The sequence below is a fragment of the Perca flavescens genome, chromosome 15, assembly GCF_004354835.1.
Source record: "Perca flavescens isolate YP-PL-M2 chromosome 15, PFLA_1.0, whole genome shotgun sequence".
NCBI classification, from domain to species: domain Eukaryota; kingdom Metazoa; phylum Chordata; class Actinopteri; order Perciformes; family Percidae; genus Perca; species Perca flavescens.
This window is the reverse complement of record NC_041345.1, coordinates 24178542-24197316: the sequence shown is the minus strand read 5'-3', so window position 1 is coordinate 24197316 and position 18775 is coordinate 24178542. Positions and strand designations below refer to the sequence as shown.

The 18775-nt window shown below is 40.0% G+C and overlaps 1 protein-coding gene across 7 annotated transcripts in view; it reads left to right on the top strand.

Annotated features, from left to right (window-relative positions):
• The window catches only part of caskin1 (CASK interacting protein 1), a 149905-nt gene that overhangs the window by 89761 nt on the left and 41369 nt on the right, over positions 1-18775 (top strand). For 5 of the 7 annotated variants that reach the window (XM_028598500.1, XM_028598505.1, XM_028598501.1 and 2 more), the window contains exons 5-13: positions 4-99; positions 262-392; positions 2680-2788; positions 4422-4530; positions 5034-5128; positions 6442-6559; positions 11572-11817; positions 16352-16456; positions 17401-17516. In XM_028598500.1, the coding sequence (XP_028454301.1) occupies positions 4-99; positions 262-392; positions 2680-2788; positions 4422-4530; positions 5034-5128; positions 6442-6559; positions 11572-11817; positions 16352-16456; positions 17401-17516 (1125 nt within the window). The remainder of the gene's footprint in view (positions 1-3; positions 100-261; positions 393-2679; positions 2789-4421; positions 4531-5033; positions 5129-6441; positions 6560-11571; positions 11818-16351; positions 16457-17400; positions 17517-18775) is intronic. The other 2 variants (XM_028598503.1, XM_028598506.1) reach the window with 2 other exon arrangements.

Below are 18775 nucleotides of genomic sequence, written 5' to 3'. Positions count from 1 at the left end.
CAGTCGGAGATGCTGCTGCAGCACCAGTCCAACCCGTGTATTGTGGACAACGCAGGCAAAACACCTCTGGACCTGGCCTGTGAGTTCGGCAGAGTTGGGGTAAGAACCTACGCTTTTAGACCTTTCTTTCCAAAAACAGCAGTACCTGAAGACAATCTGCGGAAATGATCGATCCGATGTGTTCCGTGTGTGTGTGTGTGTGTGTGTGTGTGTGTGTGTGTGTGTGTGTGTGTGTGTGTGTGTGTGTGTGTGTGTGTGTAGGTGGTCCAGTTGTTGCTGTCCAGTAATATGTGTGCTGCTTTGCTGGAGCCCAAAAAAGGAGACACCACCGACCCCAACGGGACGTCTCCTCTCCATCTGGCTGCCAAGAACGGACACATAGACATCATCAGGTACGCACACACACACACACACACACACACACACACACACACACACACACACACACACACACACACACACACACCCCATTTCTAATAAATTACTGGGTTTAAATGTCCTCCTGAGCATCTAGAAAACAGATATGTACTGTAACACGACAGGGGGACAATTTGATCCAATTAAGTGAAGGAATAATGGAACAATAGTGTTGTCATACAGCGAGAGATATGCATCAGTCAGCTACTCCTAAATAAGTTTTACAGTAAGACTGGAAAGACTGCAGATCTGCATGATGGCACTCCTCTGTCACGCTAAATGTCAAGTCATTATAATCTCATCTCGAAGGGGATGTGCGTCCAATTTGTGTTTGTTTGTTTTTTGCAAAAGAGCTTCATAGCAAAGTGACTTTTGTTGCCGTGGTGATGTCAGCATTCGGCACAGAGCTTCGGAATGAAAGATCCCCCAGCAGAACGGTGTGCCACGGCAAATAAACACACACCACAAAGTCTATTTTTACTCTCATTGCTCGCAAACACTTTTAAGTAACTCTGGGCTGTGTGTGTGTGTGTGTGTGTGTGTGTGTGTGTGTGTGTGTGTGTGTGTGTGTGTGTGTGTGTGTGTGTGTGTGTGTGTGTGTGTGTGTGTGTGTGTGTGTGTGTGTGTGTGTGTGTGTGTGTGTGTGTGTGTGTGTGTGTCGGTACAGGGGTTGGTTTGCCTGGCAGACATAGACGCCAAGGGAAGCAGGGAGAGACTGAAAGATCAGAGAAGACTGTGACTGAGGGAAGATAAGAGAGAAGGAGAGAGGGAGAGAAAAATAAAGAGAGAGATAGAGAGAGAAAGAAAGCCTGTCATAGTTGATTGAGTAGAGCATGCCTCTCTAGAAGTGACACTGATAAATGATGATCATTAGGCATGGCCAGCAGTCTGTGGAAGACACACACACATACACACACACAGTTAAAGGAAAAATGTATGGTGTTTTTTACGGCTTTTTTTACTGTTGCTTCCTGTCATCTGATCTTTTAACCTTCAACCTGTCATGTAAGGTATAAGGCTGGTGATGTTCTAATACATTAAAATACCAAATTGGTGTTTTAAAGGGTTAGTCTGGATTCACCAGAGTAACAGAATAAGACAAATTAACCAGACGAGACAGCAGTAGACAGCAAGCAGTAGAGGAAAATTTTGTAATTAGATTTAATTAATTAGAGTCTGGTAGCTTTGACAACAGCATAGATGTATATAACTACTTTGGTTCCCCGTCGTAATGGGCTGTCTGACAGCAAGGTAAAGAGGTGAAATTATTCTAAATAGAGCGTACACGTAAGCTAATATAGATTTTTTTTTAGCTGCTGCCTCCATCCACAGCAGTACATTTCTTAGTTTCCGTGTCAGTACTCTGTACTGTCTGTTTCTCCAAACTGTGGGCATGCTGACCTCCATCTACTGTAGGTCATACACTGACTATACATAAGTACTTCAGGGTTTCCCCCAGAAAAGTTGTTAAGCCCGGAGGCAAGTGTCTTCTTTTTTATCGACGAGGGCCCGGCTGCGGCCAGTCACAGACTGATGGCAGCATTAATCTAGAGCCCAATAGTTTCTTTTCATTCAATCAATTACAGAATTGCGAAATTGAGAATTTATGAAAGCTATAAGACAGATTCCATAGGGCCCTACATTAAGTTGATGCTGAAAGCTAACTGGAGATTTGAAAATATGACTATGTCTAAGTTTTCAACCGAGCCATCTTACTGTACCTTAAAAATAAGAATAAAAAATTCCCAGTGGCTCACACCTGGTGGGGGGTGACTTAGGCCCAGTGGGCCACCAGTAGGCCTGCACGATTCGGGGAAAAATATGAATCCCGAATTTTTTGTTTAGAATTGATATCACGATTCTCTGCCACAATTGTTTTCTCACAAAGTGTAATGTTTATTGTATACACATGAACCATGACAAAACAAAACAAATTGGCAGTACAAAACATAGATTTCTTTGGCACCTATAGCACATTGCGCATCACCACAAGCCTGTAAACATAGAGGCTTCAATGAATAAAGTAGGCTACTGAAAATGTAACACATTGAACTAAATATGGCCCTGATACAGGCTCTATCTGAACTCCTTGAACATGTCTTAACCTAATTAAAACATGTCAATGTCAAATGATTTCAATAAATTAATTGAAGGAGAAAAAAAATCCTGTATGTCCTTTGACACCTCTCTCTTTCTCCCCCTCTCTCCTCTTCATACCGTTACCCTTTCTCTCTCACCCCCCCGCTCTGCCCCTGCTGTCAGACTGTTGATCCAGGCAGGTATCGACATCAACAGACAGACCAAAGCGGGCACTGCCCTGCATGAAGCTGCCCTGTGTGGCAAGACCGAGGCAGTGAGACTCCTGCTGGAAGTAAGTGGAACTCTACTGAAAAACGTTCTAGCACTGACAGCTCGAGTTCACTTAAAGGACAATTACAAGAGGCCAAAACCTCCCCTGAATGGGAACTGCTGTCTGCAGCTACTGTAATTTACTTACTATATCTGTGACAGTAACACTCACAAGGTGGCATAAAAAGGAGAGCCATTTTCTATTTCCATAAAATTACAATAAAACAAATTGATCTTTTGTCATAACAACAAGGCTGCCTGTTTTCTGTGATGAATGACTAGACCGTGGAAATGTTTTTCAGATCAAATTGAAATGAATGAATCTTATTTATATGACTACATTTGTGCACGTAAGTTGTAACCCATTACAAACTGTACATCATTTGAAGAATGAATAAATTAAAAAGATGCTGCCAAAAACTGAATGAATGTAATATTATTAAAGGGTTTTAATTGCATTCAATTCAATTTTATATATAGTGTCAAATCATAACAGAAGTAATCTCAGGAAACCTTCCAGATAGAGTAGGTCTAGACCAAACTCTATGCATTCTACTCTGCAATACTTGTATATTACTTATAATGAAAACATTCTTAGTGTTCCTTGGTAAATTGTTCATGCATTAAATGCATTGGGGGTCTGGGGCCCATGGCCTATTTATGAAAGGATTTAAGCAATTTCTACATCCCCATGTGATAAAATCGAGGCTCAGTTATGAGAAATACTGCTAAACTGCACTGCTAGAAAGAGATGATGTAAATGAGCCATTGTGTGGCTGACATGAAAATGCCACGGGGTTAATGGAAAGAAAAGAGGCTGCATGTGTCAACGACCATGTGAGTTCCAGCACGCAAAACCAACTTGGGATACGAGTCTTTGCACTGAAGCGACTTTGAACTGAACCGAACAACTGAGGTTGTTGTGGTTAGTTACAGCTACAGGGAATGAGCAAGCATGGGTTATATTCTGTTGATGCTATGATGGTAAATTATTACATCCCTAAGGGTGTTTAGTTAGTTAGTAGGAAGAAAGTATTAAGTAATTGGATACTGTGTGTTTTTATTTTATTTTTTATTTTTTTACAAACTTAAAGGGATAGTTCACCCCAAAAATATATATTTTTCCTCTTACCTGTCTCTTTTCAGAAACCATGTTGTCAAAAATTATTACCCACAGTATCTAGTTATTGAAGACTTTCTTTATACCTATTAAACACCTTCACAGTTCACCCCCAAAGCAAAAATACATATTTTCCACACATAGATTGTGTGACTTTTTCCAATATAATGGAACTCGATGGCACTCAGCTTGTGATGCTCAAAGCGCCAAAATTATACATTTGAAAAACTCAACAGCAATGTCTGAGCTTTGAGCATCACAAGAGAGCCATCTAGTTCCATTATATTAGTAAGAAGACATCTCTACGGCCATTATATCTCCAACACTGGGCAACTCCAAAATCCCCAAAACAATCTAGATTGTTAAATAGCACTGCAGGTAATAGGGAAAACATGTTATTTAGATTTTGGGGTCAACTGTCCCTTTAACAATAACAGATCAAAAAAATGGTCTGTTTTCACTTTCTGCATAAAACAAACAAACAAGAAAATTAAAAAGTCAACATACCAAATCCATCTTCTTTCCTCTTCTACAGAGTGGTATCAACGCCACGGTGAGAAACACCTACAGCCAGACTGCACTCGACATCGTCTACCAGTTCACTGCAACACAAGCCAGCCGAGAGATCAAACAACTGCTGAGGGGTAGGATGGATGGATGGGTGGATGGATGGATGGATGGATGGATGGATGGATGGATGGGTGTATGGGTGGGTGTGTGGGTGGGGGGATGGATGGATGGGTTTGTGGGTGGATGGATGGGTGGGTGGGTTCTTGGATAGATGGGTGTGGGGGTGGGGGAGGATGGAAAGATGGGTGGATGGTTGGATGGATGGATGGATGGATTTCCCAAAATATGAAACTATATTCTAATATTCCTTTAACTGATGCTCCCCAAACAATAAGAAATGTGTACATGATTTTGGTGTGGAAGATAACATGATGAGGTAATGCTGTTATGTTGAACATGTTACATTTTGAAAAGTGATGGTACTGCACTCTGGTTTAAAGCGATTCTCCATAACTGGAACTATTTAATTGCACACCGTGCTGACACGATAATGTGTTTTGCAGAATAATGTACTGTAATGAATGTACATGTACTGTAATGTACAATAGGATTCACCGGCTTTCTCTCTGTCACTCAGATGCGTCAGCGGCCCTTCAGGTTCGGGCTCTGAAGGATTACTGCAACAACTATGACCTGACCAGCCTAAACATCAAAGCAGGAGACGTCATTACGGTAACACACACACACACACACACACACACACACACACACACACACACACACACACACACACACACACACACAACATGGCCGTTCACAATGTTGACAACAACAAAAAGATGTCATTATGAATAGACGCACTGAGCATTTCTGACATCAAAGCTGAAAAGTGAGTTACTTGAGCTTGGTTTGTTGACTATAGTGATGCACAAAGTTTTCATATTTTTTTTAAATTACACAAAATGAGAAAGCTTTTTTTATTGTTTTACCTCTTCAGGCTGCTAAAATATTGTTTAACATGTGGCCGGATTAGCTCAGTTGGTAGAGCAGGCGCACGTATATAGAGGTTAACTTGTCTACGCAGCAACGGCCGTGGGTTCGACTCTGACCTGCGTGCATGTCATTCCCCCTCTCTCTCCCCTTTCATGTCTTCATCTGTCCTGTGGAATTAAAGGTCTAAAATGCCCACAAAAAAAAGAAATATTGTTTAACGAAACAATTTGAGGAAGGGAAAATCTTCTACGTTGAACTGCTTTGAAACAATTAGTTGAATACTGTAGTCAGAAACAATTTTAATAACTGCTTAATCGTTTGAGTATTTTCTTAGCAAACCAAACCATTCTGAATGAAGTATTGTGGTGCTGCAGAGACGTATCCTAGAGACTAAAGAAAATCTTTGTTTTTGTCACAAAAACCACACTATAATTATTTAAATTTTTAAATTAATATATTTCATTGAAAATGATCATTCCCTACAATATTGTGAATAATGTCGCAATCACAATATCAGTCCAGATAATCACAATTAGATATTTTCCTCATATCGAGCAGCCCTACTGGTTGGTTTACTTAATATCGCCGTGACAACCATCCTGCTTGGGTATTTAATTATTGGCCGGTAGTTTGAGAAAGCTTGCTCCTTGTTCGTTGAGATTACTCATGAATATTCAAGAATGAGGGATTTTTCAGCTTCCCTCATTTACAAATACAAATATGTTTTACAGAAACGGCAGTCCATCCACCACTCGTGAATATTTATGAGTATTTATGCAGCCTTTGGGTATTACTGGAATAAGGAAGCCAAGCAGCGCCTAGGCTTCCTCCCTCAGGGTTTGAATGAATAATTTGCTGGTGTCTGGAATTTTCTCGAATGCAGATTTGTATTTGAAAGAAAAGTAGTTTTCACTTCAAAAGAGCGGGTTCTTTAAAGGCTTTTCAGTAATGCTAAAAAATTATTTTTTTAATAATGTTATTAAACCAGCGGACACGGTTGAGGTGCACAAAGAAACTTATTATTATTGTCGTAAAACATGCCCACCTGACAGGTTCTGGAGCAGCACCCTGACGGACGCTGGAAAGGCTGTATCCATGACAACCGAACAGGAAACGACCGGGTGGGCTACTTCCCGTCCACCATGGTGGAAGTCATCAGCAAGCGCACAGGTGTGTGTGCCCTCCTATGTGTGTGTGTGTGTGTGTGTGTATGGGAGTGTGTTGGAGTTCATTCAAATCGGGACCGAGCTGAGTGTCAGCCAAGTGTCATGGCAATTACATTTCGCATATTTGGGCGAAACACAGAAGAGGAAGAACTCGGAGAAACATAGAAAAAGAAGAAGATGAAGAAAAGTGAAGCTAAGTGAATGATTAATGTTCTAGCCTCTCCCATAAACCCCAGAGAAAGGCACTTAACCTTACAGCTCAACATTAGTTAACTTTCCCTGGATTAATACAGAATACAAATCATCTCAGAGATATTTCATCTCACTGGGAGAGAAGACAGTTGTGAGTCGGCCTGCTATCATCCCTGCATGCTGAAGATGTAACCCAAGATGAATGTTTATGAAGCATTTTAGTTGCACATCCACCAGATTTTAACTGCACTACAACTCTACCTGGATGAAAACACAACATTTTCAGGAGTTCAGCCTGGTGATGAAAATATCTGTTAAGTAATGAGAACACAGACACACAAAAATCATCCGTGCGTCCCAGCTGATAATGTGCTCAGTTCTCCTTGCTGACACTTAGCATTACCTGCTGGATGATAATAGTGCGATATTTTGGGAAATACGCTTCTTTGTTTTCTTGCCTAGAGTGGTTAAAAACATGATACATGGTCTGCAGATGCATAATGTATCCACTTTAAATTGACCTCAGAGTACCAGTGTGTAGGGGGATCTATTGGCAGAAATGGAATATAGAATTCAACCAGGAGAGACTTTGCTGTAGATATGCAAAGGTTTATTGTACATATGCATTATAAAATGTACAGAGTCTTTGGAGATTAAACTCCAAAGAGAACCAGGACACAACCCCCACAATGGAATCTAGACACCGGTGGTGGCGGAGAAGGAGCCCGAAGACCAGACCGAAGGAGGCGACGGAGCGGTCAGCCAGGGGAAGACCCAGGGTGCCGCGGGTGACGATGACTGGAGGTGGAAGGGGAGGTGGAGAGTTGCACGCGTTGCCTGAAACGACAGCTGACAGCACAGGGAGAGAGACAGATTTAAAGCAGGGGTGTAATGCTGTGATTGGCCCTTGAAACTCATGGCTAATTTTGATTGGTTTAACTGAAAGGTGAACGCCTCTAAACAGCTGATTTGATGCAGGAAGAGAGAGCAGTGATTTAAGTTATTTGAAGTCTTCCTGAAAGAATTTACGCTGAGCTCCATTAGAATAGTCTACAGATATATAGGTATAATATTAATACCTATGTTTTCTTCATTGTATAATCACCCGAAACTAAGAATCAGTGGGTTTTCGTTACCTTAGAATGTGCCGTTTACGTATATCTACATGCGGAGTTGATCTTCTTCCACAGAGTCCAACATGTGGCAGCGCCATGTTTCTACAGTAGCCCAGAACGGACAAATCAAACACTGGCTCTACAGTAGATAGGGGTCATTTGTGTTTTCCAGCCAGCCACTATATTCTTCTATACCAGGGGTCTTCAAAAAATGTTTAAGCCAAGGATACTTTAACTGAAAGAGAGACAAAGCATGGACCCCCTACTACATATTGTATAAAATTAAGTTGAATATTAAACTGGGCCTACAATAACATGTAGGGCGGCCTAAAGCCTTTATACATTCCCTTTTTAGCGCATAGCATACTAAGCTATTAAAATAACCTATTATTGCCATGATTTTAGAAATCACTTTTCAATGTTAAACATACATGTGGCACAGTGAATCCTTAGGATTAACTGTATCTGTGTATGGCCTAAGTGACTACCTTACCTACAGGCCAGTAAGTAGTGGGGCTTTACATTTGCTAATATGTTGGATTCATATTAAGAATTTTTAATTTTTGAAAAAACTTTCAAAAATTAACAATAATTTGAAGGCCCCCGTGCATTGACTACGAGGACCCCCTGGGGTTCCTGAACCCCCTGTTGAAGATCTCTGTTCTACACGCAAAAGTTCAAGTTATGATAATAATAATTAATTTCACCTCTAGTGTATCCAAGCTAGCTCCACCTGTTTTCAGTGTTTCTACTTAGCTAAGCTAACCATTAGCATTGTATTTACCATACAGATGTGAGAGCGGTATCAATCTTCTCATCTAACATGTGGCAAGAAAGCAAACAAGTATAAAAAACAAAAATGTTGAACTATTCATCAAATTGCTCATCATGTAAACTTACAGCGATACATCTCGTTTTAAGATTACATGATGAGCAATTTGATGTTTGCTAATCAAATAAAAGATGTGCCCGGGGTTACAGGTCTCATTTTGGTGTCATCTCTGTGTTTACATTACTTAACAGGCAAGCTGACCAGCTAATGTGTCAATCTCCCCAAAACTACTCTAAGCTCCTTTCTCCATTTTATATCACCTATAATGAGCTTTTTTATCTCTCTGGTGAGATCTACAGAGCACATTCGTCCAGAGCGTCATCCCAAAGTGTCACTGCGCTCTCCCAAAGAGGCTCAGATGTTTTTTAACTGTGTATTGGTGTTCGTCTGTAGGTCTGGTACCTCTGTCTGTCCATCCGTCTGTCTCTCTGTAGTATAATGTCCTACTTGTCTCAGTCTGTATTCCTGTCCCTCCGTTGCTGTCTGCTTCATTCCCTGTAATCAGAGAAGTCTCACTCGTCTCTTTCACATGATCTCTCCTCTCTCACGTAGTCACATTATTCTTTGTATTTACTGTACGGTCCCTTTACCACTATGGAACCTGCTCCAAGTTAGGAAAATGCCGTTGTGGCTGCATCTGTCCTTAAAAACAGTGCGTTATATAGCAGCTGTGGTTACAGTACCAAACAGCTGGAGCTATCCCACTCAGCTTCCACAGCCATATTGATGAATCACTGCCAGGCACAGTCTCACACACACACACACACACACACACACACACACACACACACACACACACTTACACTTGGGGCTACAGCAGCTGTTTTAGCAAGGGGTTTAATTTACTCAACTGTTTTTCATAAATTTTTAATTATTCTTTTTTCCCACCGTTCTTCCCCCATCAGTTTCTTGTACATGTACTGCACCTCTCATTTCCTTCTTTTTCCTCTAACAGGGATTCTACATTCATTAAACATTTATTTTCAACCAACATAAATGACCAATTAGAACATCAAGTAGATGAAAATATTTTTTTAAAAGAACAACAATTACAGTGACCTCAATGAGAATGGGACAGTTACTGTATAAAAGCAGGGACCTGTTGGCTTGTGGATAGTTATCAAGGCTATCTAATTCAGTAGCTATCTAAGCTAGGTCCTAGTAGTGAGTTGTAAATATATTGTATTGGAGTATTCAGCATATTATAAAGGTTTGTTTGATTCCCAAATCATGCACAATGACCATCTTTGTGCACAACTGACAAATATTTCACTGATATTTTTGGCACAGTACCACTTGTTGGCAAAGTAATAGTGGAACCCATGTAAAGTAGAAATTTGCAAAGTCATTGTCCGAGGACAATGGCAGGCTTTGCTAACATGAAACATTTATATTTTTGAATGCACAGACCTATAAAGGACTACCAACAGGTTGCACAGTATTTTAGATTATGTTGCACTTGCAGTGTTAACAGACCCTCACCTCCTTGATCTATATAAGGTTATTAAGCAAGTACCTTAACCTAGCCTTAACTTCATGGAATAGATTATGCCTAGTATATTGATCAGAAAAGACTTCAATGGCACCACCACTTGTAATTAGATTTTGCGTGTTTGCCGTGATGACGTTTAATGTCCCTGACAACCTCTGTAGTCTCATCTTGCCACTTGTTAGCAACCACATTTTTCACGTAAAAAAAACTTGAGTTATTTACTGACGTATTTTATATCGTAGAACAAAACGTGAGAATCTCTTAAGCTCGTGTTAACCACAGACCTTATCTGAGGCATCTAACCAAAAAAACATTAAAAAAAAACATTGACTTCTTGACAAGGGAACCTAAAGTGCAAAAATGCTATCTAATTTTGGGTTTTAGGAAAAATTCCTGCAGCACTCTATATTTGTCAGATAGGAATAGAATAAAGTATGCACTTGGCTTGACTCACCAGAGTCAGCTTAGACACAACACTCTATACTGTAAACAGTCACTCAAGTTATTAGCACAATGGCTAGCTAGCTAGCTAGTTTGCAGAGTGCACTATTTCATGTCATATGTCCAATTTAGTGCTGTAGAACGCAATACAACCACTTTTAAGTAGCAATTTAATGAAAGTCACAACGCTCAAATGTTCATATAAAGGACATATTGATACCAATTTGTAACAGTTGTGCAAAGCGCTAAGCTAAACAACCTATTTTGGGCATATATGTGATGAGTTATACTGTACAGCAACTAGTGGCATTTAACTACTGAGAAGGACGCTGGTGAGCCAATAAACACTGCTGGATATTTGGCAAGTGTTACATGTCCGTATTGTTGTATGCTAGTAGCTAACAACATGCAATAGAAAATACTGACTGGATGTAATTTCCTGTGTCGCAAAATAAGACTGAAAGACACACGGTAAGAGAATAAAGCAACTAATAGTTATCAGTCCCTGGGTCCTTGTTGTTGTATGCTAATAGCTAATGACATGCAATAGAACATACTGACTGGATGTCATTTCCTGTGTCACAAAATAAGACCGAAAGGCACATGTTAAAAGAATAAAGCACCTAATAGTTCCCTGGGTCCATCCCCTCTTTCACCATCCATCACCTCCCTTTGAACCTCTCCATATGTTTCATTTCAACAATGCCCACATTTGTTTGGCCACTCCTTGGCCCTTTAACATCAGCCATGTCCCTCACCACTTTTGATTTATTTGTTTAATCTTGTCACTTCAGCCTTTGTTTTTAATTTTTCCTTTTTTCCCTCCCTCCTTTCTTTCTTACGTGTAATTCTCTGTTTTGTCGTTTGTTTGTTACATGGCGGTGGCTCACTGTTGGCTGGTTGTGTATGTGTCCGTGTGTGTCGTCGCGGTGGCTGTTATCTAGGTTTGGCCAGCACAGTCATTTGCACTCAACAGTTTCAAAAGATACCGCTGGTTCCTCCGGCGACGGTTGCCCCTGCCAACGCGGTAGTCAACGGCAACGACACCACGTTCCATCAGATCCATATCCTGCCTCCACCGCCTCCTCCTCCACCACATTCCCATCAGCCACTGCTTCCACTTTTCACTTCCTTTGGCTATAGCAAGTCGCCCGTGACAACCCCACAGGGAGACACACCCACTGCCCCAGGTACACGCCCCCTTTTTATTATTTGTATTATGATTATGGTTATTATTATTTGTATTATTATTATGATTATTGTTATTGTTAAAGCTTCAAGGGATGTTTTCCTCTGCCCATATACAAACTATACAGTATTTCTGATTCGTCTGATGTTTTAAATGTTGTCCTGAGAAGGCATCCATTGAAGTTTTCTATTATGGATCATTATTTATGTAATTTTCTGTGTTGCTCATACTGTATAACTTTTCTTTTTCTGTTGTTGCTGTTGTCGTTTCCATTACCGAGTAAAGAGTCAGCTTTTAGACAGGAGCCTAATGTGTTTAAGCCACTATTGCATCAATATTGTAGAAACTAAATGGACTTACGCGATGAAAGATAGAAAGATAAATATTTCTTGGTCATTGCACTTCGATTATGTAAGACATGCTGTTACACAGTGTATAACGTAAATATATATTCCACAAAAGTTCACTTGAATATACACAGCTTTCTGATCTGCCAAAGACATATTGATTTTAAATGCTATTACAGTCGCAATCCTTAACATTTTCATAAAATCAAACCCGGCTTTTGAGTATTTATGGTGTGTAAATACCTCTCTATATAGTAGCTGTCTGGAGTCCGCCATTCCTATGCTGCATGCGATATACCTGCACACACATAAGGGATTCACAGAAAATAGTACATGCATGTAATACAACATTACAGCTTGTAATTTATAGGTGAACTATAACATTTTAGATCCTACTAGTTGCTTTATTTTAGAGCTCGTATATTATTGTTACCAGCAGTCTAATGTTAGTCAGCTCTCAAGTGAGGCTCCATAGGGCCAAAGTCAACCACCAAAACACCTAAAGCACTTACTCTGTAATAAGAAATCTCTATGAAATGTCTATATGTACATAATTCAAAGTAATAACCCTCTCATGCAGGTTTTGGTCACTGATTTAGCATTTCTGTCGATAAGAAAACCAACCCGTTTCACTCCCAACTCATGGTCAGTGGCTCCCAGCGTCAGATACCGATACAAAGGGAACCCTTTAGCGCCTGAATGGGACGCACCGGACATAGCAGCCGCAGCTCGACCGCTACGCTGTAAGATTACATAGTATGAAGAGCAACGATGGAAGCAAGTAGTATCAGTTGGCGGATCCAAAGTCTCTTATTCAATATATCCTCCCACTCCTCGCTTGAACCGGAAGTCGTGCTGGTCCGCCTTCATAAAGGCCGTTTCAAAACTCTTATTCCTGCGCCGAGGATTTCTCGGCCAGATGGACGTTACATTCCCCTTTCTTTGTGTTGGCATTAAACTCCGGTCAATTTAGGCTCCTCAGATCTCTGCAGAGTAAATCCAGACAGCTAGCTAGACTATCTGTCCAATCTGAGTTTTCTGATGCACGACCAAAACAACTTTTGAACGTTCACGTTCCACCAAAACAAGTTCCTTCCTGAGGCTATTTTGCAGCGGCACCGTCATTGTGTCCAGCGCTTAGTGCTGCCCAAGACGATTGTGATTGGTTTAAAGAAATACCAATAAACCAAAGCATGTTTTTCTAGCCAGACGCTCCTCCACAGCGCATGGAGCAAGGTCTGGCAATGCAAGACTAATGCTAAAGGCACCTGACCAAGCATCGTTTTTTGATGCGCTGGGAGTGAGACTGTGCGAAAACAGCTTTGTAGGAAAGGAGAAAACTCAAAAACAGTTGATAAAGTAACACTAAGTGAAGTGTTTTTTTTTTTTTAAACGTGGTTGTAATGCTGCTGACATTTCGATTCACACCACAGAAGAACTTGTTGTGAGGAATAATAGACGTCAGGTGGGAGGAAAGCTCACCATTTTACCACAGACCTCTATTCACCTGAGTTGGTTTGTGCTTTAGTTGAATCTCTTGCCTTATTCTTTAAGTTCTTTGTTTTCCTTCCTTCCTTCCTCTTCGTTCTTTCCTCTATCCCCTTACGTCACAACTGTCCCAGCCACTAAGACAACCCTGCTAGTTTCTTAAACACACACACATTGCACATAACCCTCTCCTGACCAGACTGTGTAGTACTGTAAGTGTGTTTTTTGTTCTGTCCTGCCTCGTCCTGCGTGTTATTGTCTGATCATTTTAACACCACTTTTACCCAACTTGCATTTGTACCCTCAATGTCTGTGTAAGAGTGTGGGTGGTGGTGGTGGTGGTGGTGAAGGGTTGGAATACTAAAGTAAAAATCAAACCAGGCTTTGGACGGGTGAATAAGTTAAGCAACTGTTCTGAATTTGCTGAAACATGGTTTTATTTAATAATTTGAAGGAGTCTCAGCAAAATTGTCATCATTACTTTGAGTAAAAATACACATTTGTTTTCTGGAAAGATTAGATTTGTTTTAATGACAGTTAAGTTTGTCAGAGGTTTAGCTGGAGATGTTGCTTCAAAAGATAAGCTTTTTCTAGCTATAATAGTTAATAAGAAAGCAAAGCTTAAATAATGTTAATTCATTTTGAACAGTCTTTAGTTTTTATACTGCCATTCTTGGTTTCCTGAACACAAGGTAGTAAAAATGCATGCTGAAGTTATGTATTGCATGCAGAGATTTGCAAATCATAAATGTCAAGTAAAAGTGTTATTATGTAAGAGACCCAAATACATTGTTAGAAAATGGCACCCAGGATGTTTTGCAGGTAAGGTATCCCGTCTGTAAACTTTTATGCTCTATGAATAGGAGCCTTCACTTGACACCATTTGTTTCCTCCAGGAGAATAAATCCCTTTAGGCAAATTTCCTGCCATGCAGTAAGTCCAAAAATATAATGCCTTTACCTAGGTCAGTACATTTTCCCTGATCACATGCTGGATAAAAACAGCAAAATGATTGTAAACTCACAAAGGATTTAAGTCAAATCAAAGGCTGTTGAAAACATTGGTCAGTCCTTTGTTTGAGGTCACTTGGAGGGATGCAAAATGGCCACAAGAAGGAGCTGCAACATTACATGAAAGCAAATGAAACTTTTTAATGTGTGTGTTTCTCTGGAGCACTGTTGGTCACACATATAAACCATTTATAAAGCCTAAAAAAATGGTTTTAATGGTTTATGACACTCTCCGAATGCACTACAACAGCCCCATTCTGAAGTCTTACATATATAATCACACACAAATGGATGCATTATATATGTATGTGTACGTACATTATGGCATATATATGTGTATATACACAGATATTCATGTTATGGATTTATTTATGTACTATGGGTATATAAATGTTTTCATATATCTATATATATATGCTGTATTTTTCTGTGTATGTGTGTGCGTGTGTGAGCATGTATGTGAGAATGTGTCAGTGAGTGTGAATCTTATATATCCATTTAAAAAAAACTCCCTTTCCCGCCTTTACCCCATCACCCTGTTCTCCTACTGGCCCCTCTGTAGTTTGTCTTTTTTCGCAGATAGTTGGGAATTTATTTTATCAATCCCATGTTAACAATCTTTGTCTCAAAATATCATTGCAACATCTGCAATCGGCAAAAGAAATTTTTAGTATCAGTCGTTAATGAAGTGAGGTAGTTTGCTTAGTGTATTTGTAAAGGACAAATACTGTCTGTATGTAGCATTGGCTATTGTCCAATACTTCACATTTTGAATCATTGTGGCAGTGGAGGATAACATCTTATATAAACCTTGTATTACCAGAAAAGGGGTACTTAGAAAGAACAGGTTAATTTAATTTCACTTGCCAACAACTTGCAACAAGTAGCCTAAACTTAACAAGTACATTTAAAGCAATCGTACCTTAATATATTTAATATGATTATATTTACTTACCTTTTTCAAGGCTACCGGTTACCTTGATTTTTTTTAAAGTAATATCAACTTGTGAGATTGTACAGTGGATATAACTATGTGACAAAAACCCAAATTAATTATAAATACTAAAAAATATAAATGTTTACATCAGTATTTTGTCATAGTATCAAATTCAGGTTTAGGGATAAATAAAAGCTATTTTTCAGCCTAATATTAAAGCTGCACTAATGAATATTTGTATATGAACAATAGATCAAGTGACTGCGTGTAATGTAAGAGGGGTCGCTTGTAATAATTAACCCACAGAGAATTATCAATCTGTTAGAGCCCTCAGCTCTATGGAGCTTTTTAGCTTTTTTGTTTTGGTTTTACCAAAGATAGAGAAGATAGCGATGTAGTGGCGCATTTAGCAGCTAAAACGTTACATGCCGGTATTTGTCTCAAGAGATGGCGGTGACCAAAGCAGAGCTAAAAGGAGAGTGAATATTGGACTTACATTCACCAAATGAGCAGAAACACAACTTAAAAGTAATGCTAATGTTGTGTGAATGGGCAACTGTATGCTAACACGTTAGCCATATCAACTAAGAGTTTGTCGGTGTTGTTTTCAGCTTGTTTCTGCTGCCCTAAAGTTAACAAAAGCATGCAATAGTCACCGCTTTAAATGCTAATATCCGATAGCAAAAGGGTAGCAATGCTTCCTAGGCCAGCTTAGGGTCGGTTAGCGGCTAACAGTGGTGTTCTGTGTTAAAGGTTGTCGCGGCTCAGAGGCAAGTCCTCACAGCTCTCCCACCACATCCCGCGGGCCCCATGGAGGCTCCAACGAAGAGATCTGGGTACTGCGCAAGCCCGTGGCAGGTAACTAAGCCGCGTTGCGCTGAGGCCTCAACCCCTGACTCCTTTAAACTCTATCCAGGGCTCAAACAGTATCTGACATCCGTTTAAAAAAAAAGAGAGGCTTTTCTGCCTGGCAGTGTCTTACAAGTGTCTATGGTGTTGGTAAATGTCCCAAAGAGCAGAACCTATCCACACATCCATTTCTTTGCGCTAAGAAATGAATGTTTGAAGGCTTTCAGATACTCTTTGACCTGCTCCTGACAGTCCTCATGTCCTGCTTATCCCTCCATCTGAAGCTTAGCTTAACTCAGTGGCCTAATGTGTAGGACTGCAGCCATCTGCATCGGATCTACAGTCTGTGTGTCTTTTCAACTGAATGTATGGGGACGTCTTCATGTGAGAGAGAAGAAAAGAACTTAGGAAAGAGAGAGAGTGGAAGAGTGAGAGAAAAGAAGTGTATGTACAAAAGCGAAAGGTGTGTCTTGTTTACTCCACTTCTGTGTTTGTCGCTCAGTCGTCCGTCACCTTGTTTGTCTGTCCGTCCGTCCTGTCCATTCAAACACATGCTGCCCAGTGCATTTCAATGGAGAGTCACACCTGTTACCACGTTGCTTTGGATATCCGCTAAACCACTCAATGTGTGTGTGTGTGTGTGTGTGTGTGTGTGTGTGTGTGTGTGTGTGTGTGTGTGTGTGTGTGTGTGTGTGTGTGTGTGTGTGTGTGTGTGTGTGTGTGTGTGTGTGTGTGTGTGTGTGTGCGTGCGTGCGTGTGTGTGTGTGTGTGTGTGCGTGAAATTGTATGCATCCATCTGTGTGTTGCATGTGTGCAATCTATACATATTGTTTGGGTGGTTGCATGTGTGTGTAAATGCATGTGTGTGTTTTTTGTGTGTGTGTGTGTGTGTGTGTGTGTGTGTGTGTGTGTGTGTGTGTGTGTGTGTGTATTTGTGTGTGTGTTTGTTGCAGGTGGAGACCGCAGCAGTGTGGGTAGTTCTGGCAGTGTGACCAGTGTGAGGTCGTCGGGCAGCGGTCAGAGTGCCGGCAGTGCACACATCCTCCATGCACAGGCTGAAGGGGTTAAGGTACGATGACACACACACACACACACACACACACACACACACACACACACACACACACACACACACACACACACACACACACACACACAAATTGGTGTATATGCATCAAAGTAAACCTGAAATGGTACAGACCAAAGAGAACATTATTGCCAGTGTTTAAATGAAAGCAGCAGGGAAATTAAGAATTTAGAAGACTATATACCGCTGAAAAAAAGATGTCAAGGTTTATTAATCTTTTCCTTAATTTTTCAATGATATAGTTTGTTTCCTTGTTCAAATGGTACACAATTTATTCATTTCAATTCTTTATTAATGTAACTGAGAGAGTCAGTCACAGCAGGTCAGCTGAACATCCAAAAATGTGTGTACAGGCAAGCATACATTTCAACATATCTTCATATAAAGTTTCTAATAATACTTGAATTACTGGTGGAAAGTAACATTACAGTATATTTACCAAAGTACTGTTCTAAGGTACAATTTGAAGGTACTTTTACTTGTAAATACTTATGTATTTACACTTTATGCTACTTTAGACTTTTACTACATTTCAGAGGTAAATATTGTACTTATTCCTCAAATGTACCTGTCAGTTGCACTCTTTTATTATTATTTCTCAGTAACAATAACTATTCATGACTAAATAACCAACAATCAAAGTTAAAATTTAAAAAAACTCCTAAATCATTATTTATAGAGATTTGAACACTTTAAACTCAGTTTATGTGCCAAATGTACAGTACATGTCATACATTTTCAGCAAGCGTCCTGTTAATAAACTGCAAGTGAGACATTTTTAAACCTACTAAAACATCCACACAGCAAAACTAGCCCCAGACTGACTGGTAGCAGCTGTCTTCTCTGAGTCCCAGTCCATTTACTCCTCATCAGCGTCAGTCAGATTCTGATGACAGTGCTCAAATTGGAAGCTTCAGAACCGAGTTTTAAATGTGATTAATGTAGTAATACTCAACCAACATCACAGATGTCTTTTTTAGACAGACTTTCCTACAGAGATCAATCTTATTGGAGATGATGAGGTTTTAGAATTGGCATTTTTTTGATTCTTAATGAGTAGATAAAAAAGGAACCCAACCAATCTAGCATTTAGCAGCTAGAGTCAGATATATTTATAAAAGAAAACAGCCACAGGAACGACCCCTGGACATGTTCGTCTATCTGCTGCTTGAAGAAACAATTCCAGCTTCACATGTTATCTACAACAACTTTTAGGAAACTTTGAGAATATAAATATTTTT